Genomic DNA, 25,357 nt, shown 5'->3' with positions numbered 1-25,357 from the left:
TCCTGCCTGGTTAGAGGCACTTTTTGTGGGTAGCTCGCCTGCAGCAAGGCTGTGGTTAAAGGCCTGGTGGCCGGTGCTGGGGGAGTGACGCAAACCTGAAGCGGCAGCTGCAGCGCGGGAGGGAGAAGTCATTGGCACTTTGCATGTGGTTTGTGTGAACTTGGTCCCGTACCCACCACCAAGATCTTCCCAGGTAAGCTCCCTTGCAGGTGTGCAGCACGAAGAGATCCTTCCCCCCCCTGCTGAGCTGAACTGGAAAGATGGGCACCCTGTGAAGGTGGGGAGGCACATCAAGCAATAAAACCAACAAGTGAAACTGATTTTAAAGTGTCACCTGCACTCAGAGCTATCTAGGTTGTCTCCTGAGGAAAGCCCACTGCTTGGGACACTGAAAAGTAACTATATGAGATCCATGAAGAACACAATTGGGTAGTTTTGATGTTGGGAGAGCACTGGAACGCAGCCTGGTCAATCATTCACAGGCAGAGAGCTGGGCCTTCACTTGAGCTTCTATTTTCAGCTTTGATCTTTGTGTCCTGGCTGCTCTTGTGTGAGCCACTCAGGGCTTTGGGCTTTCTATCTGCAACACAGAAAGGCAGTGGGAAGCGGCTGGACCGAGTGACTTTTACAGTCCACCGTGGTGACCGCCTGGCCTTTACCTTTGCTGTACAGGCAGGACAGACAAGAAGGTGCCTCAGAGGGTGAAACGGGTTAAACCACACACACGGGAAAAGCAAACGTCTGGTTCACACCTATCGCTGCTGCCAGTAAGTGACATCCACCATATCGTTTCCCAGAGAGCCTGCGGCTTCGGCCAGCACCTGCGCATGCAACAGCATCCTCACCCACACACCGCCTGGTTTGGCCAGGTCCCTGTGTGTCCCGTCCACCCCCCCCGGCAAACCCGCCTGCTATTTAAAGATCCCAGACAAGCAGGGCCGGGGAGGCGGCAGGTCCAGGACACACCGGCACGTACCGCCCGGCGTGGGGCAGCTCGGTGCGGCCGCCTCCCCGCTCACCCCAGCCTGCCGGCCCTCGGCCACGCGTGCCGTGCCCACGGGTGGGTCTTCTCGCTCCTAGTGCTCCTGCACCGCCTCGGGACAAAGCGGGCGGGGAGACGCAGCCCCCCCCCCCCCCAGGTTCAGGGGGTGCCGGGGCAGCGCGGCGGGGCGGCGGCGGGGGGAATCCCGGGCAGGCGGGGCCGGGCGCGGCTGAGTCAGTGCGGGCAGGGGCAGGGGGAGGAGAAGGAGGAGGAGGAGGAGGAGGAGGAGGAGGAGCCGCTGCGGCGCCTTACCCTCCGCGCCGGCCGCCGCTCGCTGGCTTTCCGGCCATGAGCCCCCCGGCGGCGGGGCCGGGGCCGGGGTCGGGGTCGGGGCAGGCGGGCGGTGGGCGCTGAGCGATGTCGCGGGGGGTGGGCGGCGAATGCCGCAAGGAGACGGCGGGCTGGGAGGGCGAGGACGGGCAATGCGACTCGGGCATCGAGTCGCTGCGCTCGCTGCCGGGCGGGAGGGAGATCCCTCCTCCCGCCGCCGCCGAGACCCCCTCCCCCGCCGCCGACACCCTCGCCGAGACCGTGGCCGCCGAGGAGCGGCTGGACTCCAGCTACGGCTCCGGCGCCCTCCCCGAGGCTCTGCCCGGGCTGCCGGTCGCCGGCCGCGCCGAGGAGCCTTCGCCGCCGCCCGCGGGGCTGAGCCGGCAGCAGCTGGAGGCTCTCACCTACCTTTCGGAGGATGGAGACACGTGAGTGACCGCGTCCCTCCCCACATACACCCCCCCGGGGACGGCTTGCGAGTCCCCCCGCCCCCCCCAACCCCGGGCTTGGTCCCTCGCAGCCGGCCAGGAGCCGGTGCCTAGAGATAAGCTGGGCTTTATCGGCAGCGGTCTCCAGCCCTCTCCCGAGGAGCACCCATACAGCCGGGCTGTGGAGGATTCCTCGAGCCCCCATCCCAAAAGCCTCCCGCCTTGCGCTGCGCACGGATGCTTGGCACCCTGGCGTGGGTTTGGGTGGGTGACCGGGGGGCATCTGAGCCAGGTCCAGCAGAGTGGGTAGGGAGGAGCACCCCAGACAACATGGCACAGAACAGACCCGCCACAGGAAGCCATCTTCCCCTTGCTGTGGGGCTGCTAGCAACTAGAAGGTTTGGGGGGGAGCAAATCAAGCCCCCCTGCTGTCCCTTCCCCAGAGAAGGCAATGTTTCCTCCCCAATGGGGAAGGCTTGACTGTGTGAGATGGCATGTAAGGAAGACCCGAAACGAGATTGGCTATGCAGGGCAAGACCTTGAGATGGCTGTGGTAGGGCCACAGATGCTGCTCAACCAAGCAACCCAAGAACTATTTGTTCTCAGGTGGAAATCGCCTTGCTTTGCCAACCTGCCCTCACAGCCGCAGCTTTCAGCACAGTTGTGACGCACGCCCCGCTACGGGGCTGCCCTCCTGAGCCTCTGTGACGGAGATGAGTGTTTCTTTTAATGAGGGGGGGCTTCCCACATCCGTAATACCCTCTCAAGGGCAGAGGCATCACGTTGGAGTTACTTGGTTTGGCTTCTGGGCATTGCCTTCAGCGAATCACAGTGTTTTCCTGTCGTACATTCGCTCAGTGGAAGGTTTTCGTCATGAGTGCACGCACAGAGCGTAAGCGAAGCGTGCTCACAGCTGAGAAGGGCAAAGCTTTGCCCCAAACCCAGGCTGGAGTTTAATACTGAGGAATGGTGCAAGAGGAAGAGAAACTAAGAGGCACTGACACGAGCAAGCAAATGTCTTCAGTGGCAGGAGCAGCAAAGAGGGTCTGTCCTTGCCTGGCAGAGCACATCTGGTTCTGAGGCTGAAGATGAGCTGGGAGCCAGCCCAGGTGTTTACTTCCCAGTTAGGAAGGAGTCTGTGCATCTGCTAATTAGTTCATTAATGCTCACTGTGGGATCTGCTCTGAGGATTGGCTGGAAGTCTGGTGGCAAGCTAGGTTAGACTTAAACCCAGCCTCCCACACTCCCCGGCTGGGCGCCTGGATAGTGTTTTCTAGTCCTGTCTTATCTACAGGCTGGCTCTGGGCTCCTCGGCATGGGGAAGCTTTCCCAGCTGTAATGCTAAAGCCAAGGTATCCACAGAGAGAGCCAGGGGTCTTTTAAGCAGAGCTGTGGAACTAATGCCTCAGAAAGGCCCGCGGGGCTAGTCTGTCCTGGTGTGCCAGGGCTCCCCGCTACTGTTCTTTAGTGAGCCTGGTAGATGCAGCTGCTTGGAGGTGCTTTTGCTTCTTGAGGCTGTCTGTCTTGTAAGGTGGCTGAGCCCTTCACCCGTCAAACTTGCTTGGAGAGACCTAACACAAGCATCTCATTAACTAGGAAAACATTAATCGGTGGTGCCTTGGTTACTGTAGGCAGGAGAGGCCCTTGGAGAGCTCTCCAAATGGTTGCAGTTGCTCTTCTGTTTTCTCTCACTCACAGTGCAGTTCAGAACAGGAAATCTGTAAAGAGGGAGGAGGGAGCGAAAAGTCTGATGGTGGTGCAGCTCGTACAGCTCTGGGCTGGCTGTGCCCGTGCAGAGGCGGCTTTCCTGGGATCTGCTTCCAGTGCTGGGAAAAAAAACTATTCTTGTGGTTAGAGTGGCAAGGCTGTGGATTTCTGCCTCTGCTATTCCTGTCTCTCCTCCTGACCCTGCGGCAGAGGTAGGCGGCATTTATATTTAGAAATGCTGAACATCCACCGTTTGGTCGATGCAAATGGGAACTGTGAGCACCCAGCGACTCCTTGAACTGCCACCGGTTTTGTATGCAAAAACAAGTTGGGGCTGATAGTAATGTTAAAGTCTATGGAGCAATTGCTCATCCGGTGACAGAAGGTCCCCAGAGAAAAGGGATCAGATGGCCACAGGCTGTATCCCTTTCATCCAGCCAGCCAAACCCATTGACTTCTTTTCATCTCTGTCAGCGGCACATTTCCTTGTGTGCCTCACTTGAATGTCTGCCACAAAGCAGCTCCAGGCCGAGAATTAAAATCATACTATCAGTATATTTCAGAAGACTTGGGCAACAACACTTTCCTGTAATTGTAATTCTGAAAATACAAAAAGTTCAGGCATTTTGGTCAAATAGTTCCTGTTTCCCCAGATGCCCAGGCTGGTACCAAGCAGAGAGGAGCTTGCACAAAGGGAGCTCTCCATCTGACAAAAATCTTGGCTGTCCATAGTTCTCACAGGCTCACCCACCCCTGTTGCCTCGAGGTGTGCTTGCAAGGGGGCTGTGTTTGTCAGCCTGGTGCTTGTGAGGAAAGTGTGGGAGGTGGAGGCAGAGGTGAGGAACATGTGCTTGGGTGGTTGGAGTGTCAGCAGGACCCTCCTTGGATACCTTCCTGCCCACCTCCATGGGAGAGGAGCATTAACCCAGGTGGAGTGAAGCAGTGGGGTTAAAACTGGCTCTTCTTGTGCTCAAAATTAGAAGGGGTCCCACTTCTAGAGGAAGGAAATTGGCCAACAGGGGAGATGTGGGTGTGATGACCAGTGAAATGTGTGGGTGCCATCTTCCAAGAATCATTTCTTTGCCCAAGCATCAGCCACCCCCACACCTCCTCAGTGCCACTGGTGGTCCCTCTGCCTCGGGGAAGTCAGAGCTGCAGTAATTGGGCACCGGCACATCAGTCCCTGAGAGAGAGCGGCAGAGCTGGCATGGCAGGAGCGGTCAAGGATGAGGAACAGGGTGACAGGCAGAAGATGGTGGGTATGCTTAGAGCAGTGATATGTATCCCGCTTATTCTGTGGCCAGGTAGAGAGCAAGCCCTGTGCACTCAAGCGCAAGCGGTCTCCGCCAAGAATCCGTCTTTTCCTTGTGAACCAAGCAGTCTCCTCCAAGTATCCGTCTTTTCATTGTAAACCAGCTCCTTTTCTGCTGAAATGAGTCCCAGTGGGACTGCTCTGCGTGGAAGTGAAGAGAGGGGCTTTCCAGCTGCAGGCATGGCTAGCTCCGACCAGGCTGCAGGCAGCTTTATCGCTGTGCCCCAGCCTCTGGACAAGCTCAACCTTTGTTAGGATTCGCCAAGGAAACCCCTTCCTTCCCAGCCTTGCCAGGCAGATGCAGAAGTCCAGCACCCTGGGAAAGGGGTGGGTGTGTGACCAGCTCCTTCAGGGTGGGATGGGGTGGGACAGCCTGTCATGTTCCAGCACGAGGGAAAACCTCCCTGTTCGCTTGGGCTTATGGAAGCCTCTGCCAAACTCTGGAGAGGCAGAGTTGATTCATCAGTGTGGGAAATCAGGCAGAGCTTCCTCTCTCTAGGACTATCTATTCAGTTTTAAACTTAAAAACATGTTTCCCTTTCTGCTCATGCTGGTCCTTGGGCCACACACCAGTGTATGTTGTCGGTACCTGATGCCACGGTTGATGGGGCCCTTGGGCAGCTGGGAAGCGTGCGTGCAGTCTTGCTCTGGGACCTTTGGCTGTGCGGTGCTGCGAAAGTCTGGGGGCTGCGCCTCCGCAGCAGGGCAACTGTCTTCTGCACGGGGGTCCATATGCAAAGCGACGCAGCTCCTCTGCAGGGGTGAAGGTCAGGGGTCCCCAGCTCAATCACGGGAGAGAGATCTCAGCCTCCTTCAGATGGAAAATGGGACTGAGTGGTTTTGGTTGGGTGTGTGTTTCGGGGAGGGAGGGGAGCAGAGGAAGCCTGACTTCCTCCTTCCACCAGAGACAAGTGCTGCCCCGTCTGCTGGTAAGAAATCACGTGCCAGTGACTTGTGGGCTGAGATGCCTTAACAAGGGCTCAGGGACAGTTAATCGAGTAAAATTGGGGCCTCACGGGAGCTGATGTTCTGAGCACTCCTCCACATGATGGTAGCAAAGGGACCTTCCCTGCTGAGCCCTTGCCTGCATGGGTAGACATTGAGCACGAAGGCTCATCTAGCGGGGGCCAAGAGCCACTTCTAACCGTTCCCTGGTGTGTGCCAGTGTGGTGTGTCCCATCTCATGTAGCCCTGTGCTAGAGATCCCCTCATGCAGGGGAATGAGGTTGTCTCTATTCAGGCTGCCTGCTCCAGTGTGGCTGCTTGGTCGGCACTTGCCCTGCTGAACAAGGGTGTTGCTGAACCCCCTTACCCCAGGATCCCAGTGTTTGTTCCTGGGGGAATGCTGAGCGTGTGACAGCAAAGGGAAACCACTGTGAAAGAAGGAAAGAGAAGCAGAGGACTGGAGAGACACAGTTTTAGGAGAAGGATTAGAGAACTCCAGTGCAGAGAGCGCATGTGGTTACTGGTTGGGCTGGGAGTCCCCCTGTTCAGCTGGGCTGGGCTGCTGCTGGCTGCCCGACAGCGGGATGGCCACAGTTAATGGGAAGCAGGCATGCTCTTGGTTTTTCCAGAGGGGCTTTGGAAAGCTCCTTGCCCGATTGCCAGGGGAGTTTGAGTCCATCCCGAGTTGCTCCCTAGCACACTGCTATTGTGGGGCAGAGAAGAAAATGAGTCCTAATGTGGGGCTGGCTGGAGGGAGAAGGGACTTGCTGTGTCTGGCTCCCTGTGTCTGGACTCTCAGCTCCTCCTCCTGCATGCTCAGGAGTTTGGTGAGCAGGGAAGGGCTTGGTGCCCCTCCAAGTGAGAGCAGGCAGCTCTCTGCAGGCTCCTTTAGGAGGATGCCCCAGAAGTTGCTGGCTGACACAGGGATCACACACATACAGCCTTAGTGTAAGGTGGGTCAGTCCTGGCAGCCCTCTGAGATTGTGCAGGCAAGAAGAGATTTTTTTTTTTTTTTTTTTTTTCCCCATTTGGATGACTTCAGCCTGGCCTGGAGGAAGTTTCTTCAGACTTTCCACCTGCATAGGTTTGCCTTGGAGCTGGGGAGAGGCACAGGGAACTTCAGCACAGAGGAAGGGAAAGAATGGCTGGAAATTTCCATGTCCTGGGATGCAGAAGCCTGATGTCTGACTGTAACAAATTAGTTGAGATGGGGAGGACTTCAGGTCCTTGCACTCAGCAGGCAGGCTTGGCCGCTGCTGGAAAAGGGTTGAGCTCAGCTAAATTAACAAAGAAAGTTTTGATTTTTGTTGGTTTGCGGGTTTTGTAATACAATGGGGATAAAAGAGGAGTCAGACGTGACTGTGTAGGAAGAGAGGCTGTGGGATCTGAGCTGTGAGAGTGGTTACTGGGTGCCTCTCAGTGAGCTGCCTGGGATACTCTGCGTCCTGCAGAGGGGAAGTCCCTCTGACTGGGGCAGATGCCGGGCTGAAGGGGGCCCCTGAGATATCCTAGACCCATGTCTGGTGCCTCATTACAAGAAAATCCTCAAGGCAGTGAGAATATGTGTGGGACTGTAAATGATTGCTAGGGTGTGTTGCCAGACTTTGGCAAAGTCCAGGCACTGTCCTCTTGTAAGAGGCTGTTCTGACCTCAGGATATCTCTATGTGTACAGAAACTGTTGGAGAACATATTTGCCTCCTGATGAGCGAGAATGGAAATTTGCTCCATTTGAAATGGAGTTGCCATGGCCAATGGACATTTTGGGATGTTTGCTGCTTCTATTTTAATTGTTTGTCTTGATTTCAGCCCATGACTGGGCCCTCCTGAGATGGGCTGACCCGCTTTTCTGTCTTGGCCCATCCCTGCAGCGGTGGTAGTGCAGGACAGACCCCTCGTTTTGCAGGAAGCAGTCTGCATGCATCTGCTGCAATCCCAGATCCACCATTTGCTCATAAATGGAGCAAAATGCTCAAATGTGTGGATGCAGAGTCTAGACGATGTGAGACTGGGGTACTGTATGTGAGTGAACAGGCCCACCTTCATCTCCCCTCCTCCTCCTCCCCTACCTCACTCAAAAACAAAGTGCCCACAGCCCCCTTGCAATGCCTCCCCTGCCAGTCAACCTCCAGCACCCCTCATCTGCCAGCACCTGCACCAGACCCTCTGCAGAACACCCCAGGAAAGCGGAGGCTGTCTCCCCTGCTCGCCCATCGCTTCCCACCCCTCCCTTTGGCCCCAGCAGCCACAGGCTGGGAAGTGGCTGCTGCCTAGGCTGGAGGTCTAGGGGACTGAACACAAAATGGCTGAAAGGGCTTTGCATCCTGCTAGCCACAACCGTCAGTTGTCCGTCCCCGCCCCCCCTCCCCAGCTCAAATTCAAGCTGTGCCCTGCCCAGGGAAAGGGAGAAGAAACCTGCAGAACAGGAGACCCAGGGCAGGAGCAGAGGACACGGGGATGAGCCTACAGCCGGCTGGGATCTGCTGCTCCCTTGGAGCTGCCAGAGGGCAGCTGGCACAGTTTTGTGGAGCATCACATTGGTATGCGGGGAGGAAGGGAGCCAGGCTGGGCTGGAGGAGGGCTGCAGGGCAAGATGAAGCTGTGCTTGCTGAGCCTGCTGGCAGAGGTTCATGCTGATGGCTGAGGAAGCGGTTAGCAGTGCAGGTTACAGGGCTGGAACAGGAGAGCAGGGTAAGCGTGGAATTCCCCTGCTGTTTTCCTCCTCCCTCGCTCTCCTCTCTATTGCTGCTGGGGCCATTTCCTCCCCTGAACAAGTTTCTTGTGCGAATTGTTTGCATGATTTCCTACTGCTCCACTCAGCCAAAATAAGGAGCCAGGAGTGAACTGTTTACACTACAGCGAGGGACCTTATCTAGAGAGGGAGAAAAATTTCTCAAAACAAATTCTACTGAATGCTGTATCCCTTGTCCTGGGTGCTTCTGGGGTGAGATGGTGACAGGGGAGGCTGCTTTGAGGACAAGGTGTCTTGCTCCACAAATGAGGGGATCTGCATGGTTGAGCCCCTTTTCTAGAGGGAGAGAACTGGTGGGACTTCATCCATTGTGCTTGTCTGTCAGAGCTGGCTGTCACCCTTACCCTGTTCTGCCTCCAATCCTCAGGTGTGGACGCTTTTCCTACCAGGTGCTTGAGCTCACTCAGAAGCCTGGGAGATGGGCAGCACTGTGGAAATGGATGCTCTCCTGTGCCTAAACTAGGACCACCTTGGGCATGGTGTGCTCAGACCCCGGGGACATCCCCAGGGGTGGCCCTGACTCCCCTGCTCCAGGATCATTCTCTCTCTGATGATGGGTAGATCAGCTTGTGCCAGATGCCCTGTGCCCATGGGACATTTGCTATTCAGAGCACTAACAAGTTCCCTTGTGCCAGGATGGAGCTGGTGAGCAAGTAGAAAAGCTGAGAACGAGCCCAGCAGTCTGTACTCCTCAGTTGGCCGTATTTTCCCTGCCCACAGCTCCTCTGTCCCCTGCCCTTTCCAAAACTCCCTCTTGCCCTTTCCAAAAGTCCCTACTGGGCACCCACCCCCATGTCTGCAGGCAGGAATGTGGGGAGGAGAGGAAGGAGCAGGCAAGCAGAGGAAGGCAGAGGAGAGGTGTGCAGGCAGCTGCGGGAAGGGCAAGGGTCTGAGCATGGCGGGGTGGAGGGCTTGTTCTGGCAAAGGCATGGGACCGTGGCTGGGTCAGGTTGGGTGTCTGGTTGCGAGCGGGTATGTCTCCCTCACTGCGCGCTGGCTGTGGGGCCCAGCTGTGAGCGCTGCGTGCCAGCATGCAGCAGCCCATCAGCAGCTGGATCACATGGCTGCCATGTCAGAGAGAGAGGTGTGCTTGTGGCCTTGGCTGGAAGAAAGTGGAGATTTGCACAGCAAGGTGCAGGCTTGGGTCTCCTGGGCATAAGTTGTCTCCCAGGTTAGCAGGACACAACCCTGATTCCTGGTTGGCATCATTGCCCATGGCACAGAGTGCCTTGGTGCACACACGCTCTGGATGGGCTCATCCCAACCCAGTGGCCTCGCTGTAATTCCCCCAAGCAGCTCATGGCTCTTGCAGCCATTTCAAGAAGTTGAGGGCTGTCAATGAGGAAAGGGGGGAATGAATGCAGAAATGAAAGCACACGAGGAGGCTGCACCCAAGTGGAGAAGGAAGGGGGGGGGGGAAAGCAATCCTTCGAAGCAGGCACATCCCAGCTTCCAGGTGAAAGCCTGAGCTCTGGCCAGGTGGGGATGGTCATCCCCATTGCCTCCATGGCATAGGTGCCCAAACTTGCTCAGCATCAGCCCAGCCCTGAGCAGCTCTGCTGCCTCATTGAGCTGCAAAACCACCCAAGCCAGGAAGCGTGAGGTAGTGGAGGGCTGCCTGGGGTTTCCACCTCCCCTGGGTGACTGCCCCACTTATCCCCATGTGACAGCACAGAGTGGCATAGTTAGTGGCAGAGGGGACGGGGGGATTCCTGGGGGCGCGGGGGCTGTCTGTGGTGAGGCATGACCCTGGGTGCTGCTCTCTCCCCCAGGAGCCCAGTGTGGCTCTGGAAAGTGAAAGCAGCAGAGGTTTAAAGTTCAAGCCGAATTGCCTTGGAAAGTCCCTTGTCTGAGCACTCTTATCTCTGCTGTACCTGAAAAAGGCAGATCCTGCACCCTCCTCCCGCACGTGGTGCCTGGGAGTGGGTTTGGAGAAACAGGGACTGTCCCTGCAAGTGGGCAAAGGACACCTCAGCCCAGGTGCTGCCACGGGGACTGGAGGCCTGATGCAAAACCCAGCAGGGAATCTCCCTGCCTGGATCATACCCAGGCTGGGGCCAGAAAGAGCCCGCCAAGGGGAGAGGTATTCTTGCAGCTGGTCTCTCAGCTCTGCCCCTCATGCTGGCCTGGGTTCCTTGGCTGTGTCTCTTCCCCATGGTCCACTGAGGGTGGCCGGACCCTGCCTGTGGGACTGCTTGGCCCTGGCTCGCAACCCCCTCCCCTGCCCTGGGGAGTGCCAGGAGCGAGGGGGCACCCCATGGCAGTGCGGAGGCAAATGTGGGTGGCCTCTCCTTCCAGCGGGGAATTCCCTGCCGTAGCATGACCCGGGGCTTCCCCAGGGATGCAGCCTCTCCTGTCGGGCACAGCCTCTTCCCTGGCGGCACGGTGAAGAGGAACCAGCCTTGGTTTGCTGCCAAAAATGGGGCTCAGCTGAGGGTGCCTGGGGTCCCCCGGCTCAACCCTCAGGTGGTGCTTGGGAGATGGATAAATGACATTTTGGGGGACTGGCCTCTGGGCTTCTCAGCACACTCATGTCCCCCCTGCAGCTGGCGAGAAGGCAGCCCCAGCCCTTCTTTACTGCAATGCTTTAGGGTCAGGTCTTGTCTTCCCACCTGTGGAGGGACACTGTCCCTCCCCACAGTGCAGGTGGCATCACAAAGCTGGGGTGTCCAGCTAGTGCGGTGTCATTCTGGGGCTGGCACAGCTCTCACCCTCTGTCCATCGGCCCTGCCTGCCTCTGCCAAGTAGTGTGGGTGGCAGGAGCCCACTTCACTTCGAGCCTGGCCTTCGGTGTGGAGCTGATCCCTGCTGGAGATAAAAGCCATCCAGGAGCCCCAGCACAGCAGCGAGGAGGTAGCAGGAGGCTCAGCTCATGCCTGCCATGCTCTGCAGAGTGGGAGCTGCCGCCTGCTCCTTGCTGCTGCCCGCCATAGCTGGGGGCTGCCTTGTGGCGGGGGGCCCAGCCCCTCTATGCAGGGGCTCCCAGGAGTGCAGCAGGTCGGCAGAGATGACTGGAAATTCCCTCTCGGCTCTGCCTCTGTCGCACTCTCACTTCTGTTCTGACTGCGCAGGGGCCAGCGTCAGACCCAGATGGAAATAAAACCTCTCCTTGGGCTGGGGGGCTCTGGGCTGCCCAGCCACCCCGTGGCCGTGGGGGTGACGGTCCTGAGGACGTGGGCTCCCAGCTGGCCACCAAGGTCTGACAGCCACACCTCGGGTGTCCCTCTGTGCCAGTGGGCTGCGTGCCAGCCCTGCCATGGCAGTGCTGAAAGGGAAGGATGTGGGGGAGAGAAGAGGAAATCGGTGTGGGCCAGCAGATCGACTGGCACGGGAACTGTGCCGTGCAGGTGATCTTGGACCGGTGCCGGGCTCCTGCCTGGCCTTGGCTGCCTGCCTTCACGGAGAGGAAAGCAGAAGTGCGGTAGCAGCCGGCAGCGAGGAACTGGAATTCCCCGGGCAGCTGCCAGAGCCCAGGCCTCCCTCCACAGCCGCCAAACGCGGCCCTTGGGCTCTGCGAAGTGCATCCCAGGCTCTTCAGACCTGCCCTAGTTGGAGGCCTGGCTTCGGGCAGTGCCAGGTCAAGCCCCACACATGCTGTGAGGTCTGAGGGAGAACCCTGCAGTGCTTTGTGGGGACAGAAGGGTCCTTTCCCAGTGGGGATTGGAGTGAAGGCCTGCCCTGGGGAGCCACAGACCATGTTCCTGCCTCGCTCTGCTGCTGAGCTTCCCCAGGAAGAGGGCAGGACAGAGGAGCAGAAGGGAAGGGGACTGGGAGAGGAGGGGGGGTTATTCCTCCATGCAGCAGTGAAGGATCTCTGCTCCTGAGCATAGCACTCAGGACTCCTTTTTCTTTTTTTTTACCTCCTGCTTTCCCTTTATCCCCTCTGTAGGTTGGTTCATCTGGCCATTATCCACTGTGTCCCAGCTGTGGCACTCTGCTGCATTGCTCAACTGCCCAGGGAGGTGCTGGAGATCCAAAATGATCTTTTCCAGGTATGTGAATATGATAGGCAAAAGATGGGAGGAAGGCAGGTGTCACAGACTGTTCTGTAGATAGATGCCCAATCCATCTGCCCTTTTCCCAGGACACCCCACCTGCTTCCTGTAGAGCGTGGTGAAGGTCCCATGTGAGCTGCCCCTTTTCAGGGAGGGGAAGAAGGTGGGAGATACCCTGTGTGAGAGATGTGACAGTTCCCAGCACCAAAGGGTGAAGGGGTCCTTTACGAGGCCCCAGGACATCACAGACAGCCCCGGAGGGTGGAGCAGGCATGGCTTGAATGTGGCAGGGTAGATAACCTGGGTGACTGAGATCTGCCCCCACGGGTGATCCCTGAGCTGAGGTGTGGGGTGGCAGCAAGCTGTTTGCAGCCCACCGATGTCAGCCACACTTAACCCCGGAACAGGGACGGGCTCCTGCGTGGCAGCCTGCCTGTGCCACCAGGCTGGCTCCTGTAGGCTGGCATGGCTCATCACACTTGGTGTCCTGCAGGACATCCCTCTCTTTGCTAATTTCTGTCCCCGCCTCCTCTCTAGACCCCGCTCCACCTCGCCGTGTACCTGGAGCAGCCCAGCGTGATCCAGGCACTGATCCACAAGGGAGTCAACCCTGGGCTGCAGGACCGCAACGGCAACACCCCGCTGCACCTAGCCTGCGAGCAGCAGCGCCTGCGGTGTGCCCAGCAGCTGCTGCAGGGCACAGCCCTGATGGAGGGCACAGCCCAGCCCCATGGGCACCACCAAGACCTGCAGCTCCAGAACTGGCAAGGTGAGACCTCGGGGCAGCCCGGTGCGAAGCTGGTGGCCAGGTTGGGGCAGAGACTGTGCGTTGTGTATGCAGGGATCCAGGAGCGCAGCAGAGTGGGCACAGAGGCAGGATTGGCATGCATCAGGGTGGTCCGGGCTGACTGGGGCTCTTTCTCCTGTCTCCCTGTCCCAGGCTTGGCCTGTCTGCACATCAGCACCTTGAAGGGGAACATCCCGATGATGTCGCTGCTGCTGGAGAGTGGTGCCAACATCGATGTTCGGGTAAGGCTGGACATGGTGCAATGTTTGGGTAAGGCTGGGCACGGTGGGTGGCTCCCTTGGGCACGCGCTCTGGCCTCGGGGCAGACACTGCTGTCGGGCTTGGAGACACTGAATTTTGAGTGAGCTTAGAGAAAAGGTTCTTGAGGGGCTGTTGGGTGTCATGACAACGGTCAGGGTGGGGACTGCCCACTCTGCACCCTATCAAGGGGGTGTGGGTGGGTGCTGTGGGGCCCATCTGAGGGGACCCCGCACCCACACCCTCGTGATCTGCGGGCTGCAGGAGGGTACAAGCGGGAAGACCCCGTTGCACCTGGCCGTGGAGTGCCACAACCGCCGGGCTGTCCAGTTCCTGCTGCGCAACGGGGCGTACGTGGACGCCCAGATGTACAATGGATGCACCCCGCTCCACCTTGCCGTGGGCCGCAAGGATGCTGCCATCGCCGCCATCCTCTCTCACTCCGGGGCTGACACCCTGCTGAGGAACATGGAGAATGAGACAGCCCAGGACCTGGCTGACGGCAACGACGATGTGAGTCTGTGTGGGGGGAAGCCTGTGGCTCTGCAAGCATGTTGGGTGGTGCAGGAGTCAGACAATTTGGGGGGAGCTCCTAGGAGTTTCTAGCATGCCCGTACTCCCTTATAGCATGTAGGCATTGGCTCTGGGGGTGTGTGGGGCCTGTTGCCTCGACCCCTAGGGAAAGCCCAGCCAGGGTTTCTTGGCACTGCCCTGGGCAGGTGGGAGGCTGCAGGACTGGGGGGGAGCAGGTCGGGGCCCCTACCCCAGCTCACTGGAGATACGACCCTGCATCCTTACATGTCCACACTCTTGGCCTTTGCAGCTCCTTGCCTTGCTGCCCTTCGATGACCTGAAGATCTCAGGGAAGCCTGTTGTGTGCTCTGAATGAGCGGCTGGACTCCTTCAACCCACGGGGCTGCCTCCTGGCTCTGCACTGCTGCACACTGGGACCTTGCCTGCCTGCAGTTCAGTGGAAGCAGAGACACTTTGGGAGACTTATCCCCCTCCTCCCCTCTTTGGAAACGTTTTGTTGGCCTCAGGCTGCCTTCCCAGAGGGAACAAGGTGGCACTATGAGCACTACACAGGGGAGGCTTTTCATTTAGTATTTGTGCCCAGCAGCAGGACTGAATTTCCCCTCCCTGCCATGGGTCTGACTTGTGGGCGTCTCCAGCTTACCCAGGGAAGGAGCAGGAGAGGACTCTCTTTCACTCTGTACGGTGGATGGAACATCCTCTGGCACCCCCAGATGGCATCAGAATAAGTGTGGGGTGAGAAGAGTTAACACTCACTCTAATAAACGTTTGTTCTTGCTGCGAGCACCTGAGGTCTCATGTGATCTAACCCACCCCGCTCCCCGCAGCATCAGGAGGCTGAGCATTACCGGTGCCGGGGCTTCCCCAGCCCACCCGCTCCCTCAGGTCCTTCGCACGGCAGAAGATGAGTGGGAGCACAGGGGCTTCCCCACTTGCAGAGCCTCTCCAGCACTCAAGGCTGAGGCTGGGGGACCCTAGCCTGGTGCTCCATTCCTGCGCTGTCCTGCTGAGCATCTGGCTTCAGGGCTGAAGAAAGAGCGTAGGAGGTGCCGAAGACCAGGTTGTGGATCCCTGCTTCTGCTGTCGTGCCTAACATCTTGCTGCCTTTCTGTGGTGTGGTTTCCTCTTTCACAAAGAGCCTAGAAAGATCCTGCCCCATCTCCTGGCTCGGGAGGGTGTTAAAAAACTTAGGCCATGGGTCTTCCCTGGGCTTTACATTCCCCCAGGCTCAAAGCGGAGGAGATGGGGCGGGTTATCTCCACATCCCTTCTGTGGTTCAGCTCACCACTCTTCCCTGCCCCCTCTCCAAGTCGGAGGAGCACGTGGGTGCGATGCATTAGGGAACCAGCAGCCAAAGGTGCTGTGGGAACAGAGACATGGAGCGCGCCTGACCCCACCTCGGCCAGGGAAATTCCCCACTTGCTGCCTCGGAGCAGCTGCTATTGTTTGGGGCAAATCCTGGATGGCGCAATCACCCGTGATGCTCTGGAGTGAGCCCTTGTCTTCCTCCTCCCTTCTTGCAAAGATAGATAGCAAGGGAATGCTGCCAGGAAAGCAGCACGGGCTACCCCCAGGCCTCTCTGGAGCTTTCCTGGTCTCTTCAAGCAGCCCTGGGCTGGATTGCTCCATTTCCTTTGAATATTTGCCTCTCACCTTCTGGCAGGGCCTCAACCCTGCTGCAAACAAGCTGTATTCTGCTCATGGGCCTTGGCCAGCACTGCCAGGAGCGGGTTCCCGGTGGGGCTGCGCAAGTGCCACCTTCACAGGGGATGTGGGGCACTCCCGGGTGTCACAGGGTGGGAGTGACGGGCACTGCGGGGCCGAGCAGCATGGTGGGGCCAAGGGCTGCGGCTGAGTGGGAAGAGGAGGAAAAGGGCAGAAGCAAGTGATCTGCACTATTTTTTTTTTTAAATTTTTAAATAGTTTTTTTTTAAAAGATGTCCCGTAAAATGTTACTGGGTGGCCACCTGACGGCTGCAGCCGGCCCTGCAGCCTGGCCGGGGGCCGGGCCGGGGGTGCAGAGCCGGGGGAGGCCTCCTCTCCCCGGCAGCGGCCGTGGGGTGTGCTCGGGGCTGGGCTGGCAGCTCGGAGGCGGCGGCGCTGAGCCGCGGGGGCAGGGACGGGGGGAGGCCAGCGAGGAGGTTCGAGGGCTTCTGCACCGCAAGCGGGTTTTTTCCCTGCGTCAGGCTCGGCCGGAGCCGAGCGGCAAGCGCGGGTTTAGCGTGTGCGGGGCCGAGGCGGGGCTCGGCTCGCTGACGCCCCCTCCCTGACTCGTACTTTCCACGCCGGGGCACGGGGGAAGCGACCTGGCCCCTCCGCCACCCCGCTCCCCTCCTCCAGCCGCCGACCTACGCGTGCGCCCGCCGGGCCTCCGCGCAGCCGGGGGCCCCTAGAGCGGCCGCCCCTCAGCCGCCGGCCCTCCGGAGCGGCAGGGGGCGCTGCTGCGTGCCCGCCCAGCGGGGCTTCCGCTGCCGCTACTGCCGCCGGGAGCGGAGGCGGGGGGAGCCGGCCGGGACCGGGGACCGGGGACGGGCCGGGCCGGGCCGGGCCGGGGCCGGGCCGCAGGTGGGTAGTGAGGCGGGAGCGGCGGGCGGGCCGGGCCGGGCCGGGCTGGGCTGCGGGCGGCAGCCGCCCCGCTCGGCAAGGGTGGGCGAGGGCCGCCGTGGCGTCCTTATGGCCCGCCACGTGGCCCCGCGGCGTCCCCGGGACCCCGCACCCGGCCGGGCGCTGCCTCCCCCCGTACCTGGGCCCGCGGGGCCGGTCCCCGGGCAGGGGCCGCCGGCGCCCGGAGCCTCGGGGCAGAGAAGGCCTCGAGCGGGAAGCGGGCTCCCCGAAAGCCTCTCCCCCGCCCGCGGACTCCCGGGGCCCGCCCGGCCCTGCCCGCGGCGGGGGCTGCCCCTGCGGGGTCCGGGGACCCGGCCGCTGCGGCTGGCAGCCGCGGGGCAGAGGCGGCGGTGGCCCGGGGAGGCGATGGTCGGCTGTCCCGGCGACCCGGCTTTGAGCCGGCGGCGGGGCAGGGGCGAGACATCAGGTCCCCAGCTGCTGGGGGGGCCGTGGACTTCTGAGCTCCAGGGCTGGGTTTGACCTCAGCCCTTCGGGGTGCTGGAGGTGCCCTCGAGAGTAGCAGGGCTGCAGGCGGGGATTTTTTTTCAGGCCTCTGGCCCGGGACCCAAATTTCGCATCCCAGGCAGAGAGCTGTGGCCCAGCCCGGCTCCGAAGCGGTGCGTTTGAGAGCTGCCGCTCCTGTGCCGAGGGGAACAGTAGCCGAGTCTGTTGTCTGGGCTCCCTGGCTGCTCTGCAGGCCCCAGACTAAGGCTCCTTTCATGCCTCGTTGTGCCGCCTGCTTGCCCTGCGTGCCCCCCGCCCCCCCTTTCTACCTGTAACACTGGCGGCCCTGTTCCTTCCCGGCTTCGGTGGGGAGGGCAGGGCCTGCTGCACTGAGTCAGCTCTCGGGGCCTGGGAATTGCTAGCGCAGGCATAGAGAGAGCCATTGTCCCTCCATAGCCTCCTCTTCACGGTCGCTGTGGGAGAGCAGAGCTGATTCTCCTCCCGTGGCACCGCTGAGGGGGCCGGCGGGGTAGCAGCAGGCACAGTCGTGCTGAACGGAGCCGGCTGGCTTTCGGTTTCTGACAGGTTGAAGGGAGATGTGGCCCATGAGTGTAGCAACCGACCCCACCACTTATATCTGACTTCTGCAAAAGCGAACGTCATTTCTGCACCCTCTTCCCAGCCAGAGGGCTGTTGCCATCAACCAGCGTTACTTAACACGGGCAAACCCAGGAGCAGGCTCAGCCCTAGGTGCCTGCACCAAGCCCTGTTCTTGCATCCCACAGCACCCCTACAGCCTGCGGTGATGCCCTGGCAGCAGGAGAGATGACGGGTGGAGGTGACAAGCTGCCTTTTCTGTGGGGGAGAGCAGGGGGGAATAGGAAGCAGGCACAGAAGCCCACCCCCAGCTGTTTGCACTTCTCCCTGGGCTGGGAATTTCTGGGTCCTTCAAGTCACGGAAGGGAGATTTCAGGGTGAAACACAGCATCAGCTTAAATCAGGTTGGTTGACTCTGGGGTCCTGGCCACAGCAACTGAAGATAAGAAAAGCGCCTCAGGTCTTTCCCAAGGGGACAAGAGTTTGGTGGGGAGGGCTTGTTCATGAAATGGCAGGGGACTTTCTTGCCTTTAACGCTCTTAAGTTTGTAAGTCTCTGAGTCTCATGTGAGGGCTACTGGAGGTCACAGCTATATTATGTTGGGGCCAGGTACACCTCACAGGGCCTAAATTCCTCTTGACTCAGTTTTGGGGGGAGGGGGGATTAACATCTCTGGCCCTTTCTGTCACAGGAGCCCAGAGCTTCTCTGTTGCGTGTTTATGCAGCCAGCCCCACAGCACCTGGCCCCCAAGGCAATCCGGAGGCTTTTTCTACTGGAGAGACTGAGGCAGGGATGGAGCACGGACCAAGGAAATCTCCTACCCTGATGCAGGAAGCCACAGCTTGCTGTGTGAGGGGAGGATGCAAGTGGCTTTGGGTGTGGGAAGTCCTTGCCAGCTTGCTCATTCTGTTGTGTACCTGGTGCCTTTGTTCTTTGTGTGGCCCCTGAGGCCCCTGAATATCGTGGGTTTGCCTCTGAGGGAGGGGACAGTGGAGGGAGGAGCTCCTTGAGGGAGTTTTAAAGCTGGCTAGGTCACCACCTTAGGGTTATAGCTGAAGAGTATCACCTATACCTTATCAGATAGTCCTACTAAAATCCCAATGAGCCAGGTGGTAAGAAAGTTCCTTCCCAGCCTTGGTTTCTGGCTGTGTCTTGCCAAGCGGGCGAGCCCTGGTAATTTCCTCTGAGCTGTGGGGAATGCCTTGGCACGTTCCCTTCCAGGGCTGCTCGGGGAGGTGGGGGAGGCTGGCAGCCTCAGCCCTCTGCGGCCCCCCTCCACTCACCTGTTGCAGCCGGAGGGGGAAGCTCCGAACCGTTTGCTCTCAGAGGAAGGTTGTTCTGGCCACAGGCTTGAAACATGAGCTGCTAGGTAGGAGTTGCTTTTTCCATTCAGTGACCTTTTCTTTTTCCACCCAGGAGCTGCGCTAAAGTTCAGCCTAAAAACGTGAGGTGTGAGGTGCTCCTTGCATTTGGAGTAAGAGCGTTGTCAAAACCAGATGGTTACAGCAGTGTTCAAGTGTTCTGTCCGATCCTGAAAATTCAAGTTTCTAAGCCCACATGTTCCTAAGCCAGAGCAAACACCCTTAACAGAAGCAAACATAAATGTCTGGCCTGTGCTCTTCAACTCCAGAGGGCTTTTCCTACTCCATGTCCTGCTGTCATCGCTGCTGTTGCTCGGGTGGGATCTGAGTGCTGCCTGCTGGTTGGGAGCAGGCCGGGTGGTGGGTGGCACAGGCATGTGGAGCAGAGCTGGCCATGTACCAGTAGCCCACCATGCGCCTCTTCCTCTCTCCGCAGATTTTGCCTTCCCCTCGTGCTGGCTTCCCTCCCTATGATGGCTACTGGTGAAGAGATCGCCCCTGCCCTGCAGGACTCATGGGTGGACTTCTGGCTCTTCCGTTTCTTTGTTAATGCTGCTGGCTACGCGAGTATCGTGGTGCCAGGATTCCTCCTCATCCAGTACTTTAAGAGAAGAAATTATCTGGAGACAGGTAAGGGCAGAAGCTTCCCCTCCACATCCTTGCATCCTTGTGAGCTCTCTGCACCCCCTTGGCCAACCCCATTCAGCGCTGACAGGTTGCTTCCCCAGCCTGCTTTGTCAGACCAGGCTTGAGCTGCTCACAGAGCTGCATCCCAGAGCTGTCTAGGCGCTACCCTGAAACAAATTCCTTCGAGGTCCCCACACCAGCAGATGTGGGGACTAGTAAGGAGGGAGGCTTCACCTCTCAAGCTGGTGCGGCTTGTGGTGCCCAGACTATGGTTAATTCTGTCTCCGTGTTCCCTTACCCCATTCAGGCCGAGGCATTTGCTTCCCTGTCATCAAATCCTGCGTGTTCGGCTCTGAGGTGAAGTCTGTACACCAGGAGGATGGCTCCCTGGCACCCCGAGCAGAGCCCACAGAGTCCTCTACAGCCCAACAGGTCTTCAAGCTGCTCTTCTGTGCTGCTGGCCTACAGGTAGGAGCCCTGTGTGCGTGTCTGTGGCCATCCCACTCTGAGAGGAGGATGTGGTGGCAGCAGGTTTGTGGCCGTCAGTTCCTTGAAGACCAAGGACGCAGTGCTGTCCTTGATCGGGGCAGGGTTGGAGGCTGGGACACGGCTTCTCAACCAAGCTAGTCCACCAGAGCTGCTCTGTCACCTCTAAGGGCTGTGGAGGACCACTTAGCTGGTGCCGTCTGGGCTGGGGCCTCCTGTCCATCTGATCGCAGTCCTCTGCAGCCATGGGTAGGGAAAGTTCTGTGATTCAGCAGATTGTTAGGGCTGCTCTTCTTCTGGCCCTCACATCAGAGCTGCAGATCGTTTGAGCCCTGTGATCTTCCAGGCTCTCCTCTGGGTCACCATCTGGGGCTAATGCATCCTGCCTTGATGGATTGGATTCAAATACTGGAGAGAAATACCGAATTCAGCTACAGATAAACAGCACTTTTTAATCTTAGTTTTCCTAAGTCTCAGCTACAGACTGAGTGTCCTTAGGAAGGGCAGATTTTTAGGTTTGAGGACTAAAAAGAGACATGTGGGCATTGTGATAGAAAAAGCCATGCATCCCGCAGCCAGCAGAAGACACCCGCTCTCTGGCCTATTATCCCAGCCCGTTCAGACTTGCTGTGGGTCACCGAGTCCTTCTATCTCTCTCCGTTTCTCGGGAGGGGATGTGTGGTGAGAGGAAGTCTGTGTTACTTCTGTGAGGGGCTTGGTACTGTTGCACCAGAAGTAGTGGAGGTGACAGCCAGAACAGTGATCATCCCCAGAGGACAATTTCGTCTGCTGGGTTTGAAACTAGAATAGATTTGGATGGAAGAACCAGGCCTAGGGAGCTGGAAGTGAAAACCAATGCAGGGGCCACTGGGAAAACCGCCAGGACCTGCCGCAGGGAGCTGGCACCAAAACCACAGCTGTGCATCGGTAACGTTCCCTGAGCCTGTCAATCTGGTTTCACAGGCAGCTTAAAGCGTAACCGCTCGCTGTACACTAGCATGTTTGCTTTGCGGGCTTCTCTCCCCTTGAAGAGGCTGTAAACCGAGCAGGTTTTGTTTGGGACGAGACGTTCCAGGTTGTAACCACACGGGTTCCCCCAGAGGGGTGGTGTAGGGGGTGACCCCATCTCCCGGTGTCTGAGAAGCGTTGCCGTGCCGAGGATGAGGCAATGCTGGGGCAAGCAAGGGGTCTGATGGGGTCTGATCTTCCCATGGTTGCTTGCAGCTGCCCTTGCGGGTCCTGACTCTCCCTGTGCTCCTCCTCCTTCGCAGGTCTCCTACCTCACATGGGGCGTTCTCCAGGAGCGTGTGATGACAAGAACATATGGTGCAACTGAAACAGACCCTGGTGAGAAGTTCAAGGATTCCCAGTTCCTAGTGTTCATGAACCGCATCCTGGCCTTCACAGCAGCTGGTCTGTACTGTGCTCTGACCAAGCAGCCACGCCACGGAGCTCCTATGTACAAATACTCCTTTGCCTCCCTCTCCAACATCCTCAGCAGCTGGTGCCAGTATGAGGCGCTCAAATACATCAGCTTCCCCACCCAAGTGCTGGCCAAGGCCTCCAAAGTGATCCCAGTGATGATGATGGGCAAACTGGTGTCACGCAAGAGTTATGAGTACTGGGAGTACCTGACTGCTGCCCTCATCTCTGTGGGGATCAGCATGTTCCTGCTCTCCAGTGGTCCCAACAGGCACGCGTCCACTGTCACCACCTTCTCAGGCGTAGTCCTCCTGGCTGGCTACATAATCTTCGACAGCTTCACCTCCAACTGGCAGGACGCCCTCTTCACCTACAAGATGTCTCCCGTGCAGATGATGTTTGGCGTCAACGTCTTCTCCTGCCTTTTCACGGTGGGCTCGCTCTTGGAGCAGGGTGCCTTGCTGGAGTCGGTACGCTTCATGGCCCGCCACTCGGAGTTCATGGCCCACGCTGTGCTGCTCTCGGTGTGCTCCGCCTGCGGCCAGCTCTTCATCTTCTGCACCATCAACCAGTTCGGGGCAGCCGTCTTCACCATCATCATGACGCTCCGCCAGGCCTTTGCCATCCTCCTCTCCTGCCTCATCTACGGGCACTCGGTCACAGTCGTGGGCGGGCTGGGTGTAGCCGTTGTCTTCATGGCCCTCTTCCTCCGCGTCTACGCCCGCAGCCGCATGAAGAAGCGCAGTAAGAAGCTCCCACCAGGCGAGACCCCTGTACAAAAGGTCTAAGGAGATGGGGCCATGGCATTTAAGCCGTGCCTGCTGTCCTGCCTCCGCTCGGGGGTACTTGCTTGATTTCTCAGAACCCGCTGAGGAGCAGGGTAGGGTATGGATAGGCTGGACCAGTGACTCACTTTTCCACCTGCTTCTTCCAGGGAAGGGGCTGGAACAAGCCCAGGAAATGCTCTGGGCTGCCACAGCTCCAAACCTTTCCGTTTGCCTTAATGGGTCAAAGACTTCCAGCCAAGATATGGGCCTGGGGGCTCGCATCTTGGGAAAAAACAGTGTGCAGCTGCTGGTACTCCTGCCCCACCTCTGTCTTGTGGCTTCTCTCCAAAGTCACCAATGAACAAGGGAGCTCTCTTCCCTGGCACTGTCTTGCCTCTGGCTAAAGCTCCTCCATTTCTGTCACTGCTGCAGAGCTCAGCAGGAAGAAAGGGCAAGCAAAACACTAGCTTTCTGTTTGGAACACCTCCATGTGAGGCAAGTCGTAAGCTGAGCCTATCCCAAGATGGGGAAGCTCTCAGCCCCCCTCCCAGGAGGTACTTCAGGTAGGACAGGCCCAGCTAAGGGAAGGACCCCAGCCTGTCCTACCCCAGGCCTAGCATCTGCTCTGGGAGGGCACTGAAGTGAAAGCCGGTACCTCCCTGTTTGGTTTTATCAGTTCCTTGCCCGTGCTTTGAGACACTTTTCTTTGCTTCCCTCAGCCCAGACTGATTTCTATGCAGAGACTGAGGCTGGCCGGTACGGTTCCCATGGCTTGCTGAGTTGTTCTAAGTTGCTTTTTGGTTACATCCGCTGCTGTCACAGGCCAAAGGCTGCGCTGCCCAGAAGCCCCAGCATCGCCTCGGGGTGTCTCAGTGCCACAATTCTGGGCTTTGCAGTTGCCATTCACAGAAGCACAAACAGCCCCTCTTCTGCCTGCCAACTGGAGGCATCAGCCCTGGCTCTCCTGGGGCCTGGCCAGAGCCCCACTGGGCCCGGGGGGCCGAGAGATGGTGCAGGGCCCGCTTGGGGTGCCTTGTTCCTGCTCCCCAGGCAGCAGGGGAAGGGAGCAGTGAAAGCTGCTCTTCCCCAGGAGCCCAGGTTTTACTGGTTAACCCTTTTCTCCTCAACATAACCTGACTGACAAGCCAGCAGGTTTTGGTACTTTTGAAAGGCAACTTTTTTCTCTTTTTATTTTATTAAATTAAAAATATGCTGCGTATAGTGCCCTGAGGGTAAATTTTTTTTTTTATTTTTTTTTTTCCCCATGTACCTGGAAGGAGGGGAGAGACTGCCCAACCTTTCCTATGTCCCTAGTCTCTCTGGGACAACAAAGTTGTCTTTCCTTTCCAAAGACAGCTGCCTCTGCCTTTGGCCAGGCAGGTATCAGCCAGGGTTGGACCCAAAGCTGCAAGGCCTGGTGTGAGATTCTTGCACACAGGACTGGGGAGCATAGCCAGGTTGGGACCTGCTGCTTGTGCCAGCAGGCAGGCAGAGGAGCTGTTAGCCTGAGTCAGGTTTGGCTCCTAGGTTCCCTGTGTCACGCAGCTTTGGCAGCCCTGGGGGTGTAGCTACAGCCGACATAGCTAGAGGTGGAGCGGACACCTGCTGAGTACAGCCAGCTGGGGCCATCACTGCTGTAGCACTGTAGTGGGGGAGCCCATCCTTTATGGGGTGCCTCCACACCACCACGAGCTCCACTGGCCCCACGCCAGAGCCAGGGGAGGCTTGGGGTGTGGATGGTAGAGCTGACTGGTACCTAGAGGAGGCCTGGTAGAAAACCTTGTCTGTAGGCCTAGGCAGTCGAGTCTGGGGGAGGTCTGGGGTCAGAGACAGGGCCTTGGCCTCACAGCCAGAGAAAGGGGAGACCTGGTTGAAGGCTCCAGGAGAAACAGGAGACAAGGGACAGGAGCTGCTTATCACACTGCTGAGTTAGCTGAGCCAGCACCGATAACAGAGCTGGTGCTGAGCACAGCCCAGGCTTCAGAGCACTTGGCTCTCCAGCAGTTTTACCTGTGCTCCTTTCCTAGCTCCAAGCTCTTGAAAGTGCCTGTGCAGCCTCACAGCCCTTCATCCTGCCCCTATAAATTCCCCCCAAATGTCTGCCCCCAGCATCTGCTGACAGCCTGAAAATGGATTTTTTTCCCTTTGTCAAAAATAAATAGATTGCCCAGTTGGGAATGAGATACCTTTTCTAATTTAAATGTAGATTTAAAGAAAAAAATAGTGAAATAAAAAATCCAAAGCATTATAAGTTAAAAAGAAGAACTGACTTCACTGGTTTGTTATTTGGTAAAACCTTCCTGTCCAGAGAGAACTCTACTTTTAAACCATTTTTTTTTCTCCTGTCTCAGGGAAAGAAAACCACCCTGAAGGCATTTGCTAGCTCAGCTCCAGCACTGCCCCATCAGCCTGCACCCCAACAGCTGCCACAGGGGCAGCACAGTGCCCCGCAGTGCCTTGGTTTGCAGCAAGGGACACAGCAGGGCCTGCAGAAGATGGATACCAGCTAAACCCAGCTCCATTTTGTGCCTGTGGCTGCTGGTGAGCAGCCAGCAAGAGAACCTGATGCTGGTGTCACTTTTCCCTGACAAACCCCAGGGGCCATTGCAGCAGAGGGCAAACAACCCTGCTTAGTGCAAGCTCAGTGGCTCAGTGCAAGGGGCAGAAGCAGAGGTGATGGCCCAGGCTTCTCCCACACAGGCAAAAGCCAGGGGGGTGGCCAGACACTGCCAAACCCCCCAGGGCTGCAGAAGCCCGGAAGGGGCAGGCTGGAGGCAGGAGGAGTCTAGAGCCTTCTGGCCTAAGAGCTGAAGAGAGGCAGCGCAGAGTACAGTCCTGAGCTGTCACTCCATCCCCTGCTCCGCCCTGCAGGGGAAGAGGCAGATGGCTCCTGCCACAGCCCCTGGCCCCAGGGACGCTCAGGCCAGAGCAGCCAGCAGCAGCGCCCGCTTGGCTCCTGGCACAGTTTGCCCAGCCAACGGGTGCAGCATGGAAAGGTCTGCTCCCAGGCTGCGGGGCAC

General features: G+C 58.4%; 2 protein-coding genes across 4 annotated transcripts; both read left to right on the top strand.

The window, feature by feature from the left end:
• The first annotated feature begins 18 nt into the window (after positions 1–18).
• Positions 19–14,811, top strand: NFKBIE (NFKB inhibitor epsilon). The gene is made up of 7 exons (XM_074863468.1): positions 19–193; positions 673–1,740; positions 12,344–12,446; positions 12,987–13,218; positions 13,390–13,478; positions 13,759–14,007; positions 14,318–14,811. Exons 2-7 carry the CDS (start codon positions 1,400–1,402, stop codon positions 14,381–14,383), a joined length of 1,080 nt encoding a protein of 359 aa, XP_074719569.1. The 5' UTR covers positions 19–193; positions 673–1,399; the 3' UTR covers positions 14,384–14,811.
• SLC35B2 (solute carrier family 35 member B2) lies at positions 14,681–24,602 on the top strand. Of its 3 annotated transcripts, none has more exons than XM_074863465.1 (4): positions 14,681–14,763; positions 19,472–19,665; positions 19,970–20,130; positions 21,420–24,602. In XM_074863465.1, the coding sequence occupies exons 1-4, from the start codon at positions 14,717–14,719 to the stop codon at positions 22,356–22,358; spliced, it is 1,341 nt and encodes a 446-aa protein (XP_074719566.1). In that variant the 5' UTR covers positions 14,681–14,716; the 3' UTR covers positions 22,359–24,602. The 3 variants fall into 3 exon arrangements, with proteins under 3 accessions (XP_074719566.1, XP_074719568.1, XP_074719567.1); XM_074863467.1 differs by lacking the exon at positions 14,681–14,763 and adding an exon at positions 16,515–16,593; XM_074863466.1 differs by lacking the exon at positions 14,681–14,763 and adding an exon at positions 16,915–19,352.
• The last annotated feature ends 755 nt before the right edge of the window (positions 24,603–25,357 follow it).

Source organism: Strix uralensis, chromosome 3, assembly GCF_047716275.1.
Source record: "Strix uralensis isolate ZFMK-TIS-50842 chromosome 3, bStrUra1, whole genome shotgun sequence".
NCBI lineage: Eukaryota > Metazoa > Chordata > Aves > Strigiformes > Strigidae > Strix > Strix uralensis.
Note: the sequence above shows the minus strand (reverse complement) of the source record. Positions and strands in the feature narration are given on the sequence as shown.

Coding starts and splice junctions, on each gene's coding strand:
- NFKBIE (XM_074863468.1), top strand. CDS start 1,400: ATGTCGCGGGGGGTGGGCGGCGAATGCCGCAAGGAGACGGCGGGCTGG. Junction 1,741..12,343: donor CTTTCGGAGGATGGAGACAC/GTGAGTGACCGC, acceptor TCCCCTCTGTAG/GTTGGTTCATCTGGCCATTA. Junction 14,008..14,317: donor TGGCTGACGGCAACGACGAT/GTGAGTCTGTGT, acceptor TGGCCTTTGCAG/CTCCTTGCCTTGCTGCCCTT.
- SLC35B2 (XM_074863465.1), top strand. CDS start 14,717: ATGGAACATCCTCTGGCACCCCCAGATGGCATCAGAATAAGTGTGGG. Junction 19,666..19,969: donor AAGAAATTATCTGGAGACAG/GTAAGGGCAGAA, acceptor TACCCCATTCAG/GCCGAGGCATTTGCTTCCCT. Junction 20,131..21,419: donor TCTGTGCTGCTGGCCTACAG/GTAGGAGCCCTG, acceptor CCTCCTTCGCAG/GTCTCCTACCTCACATGGGG.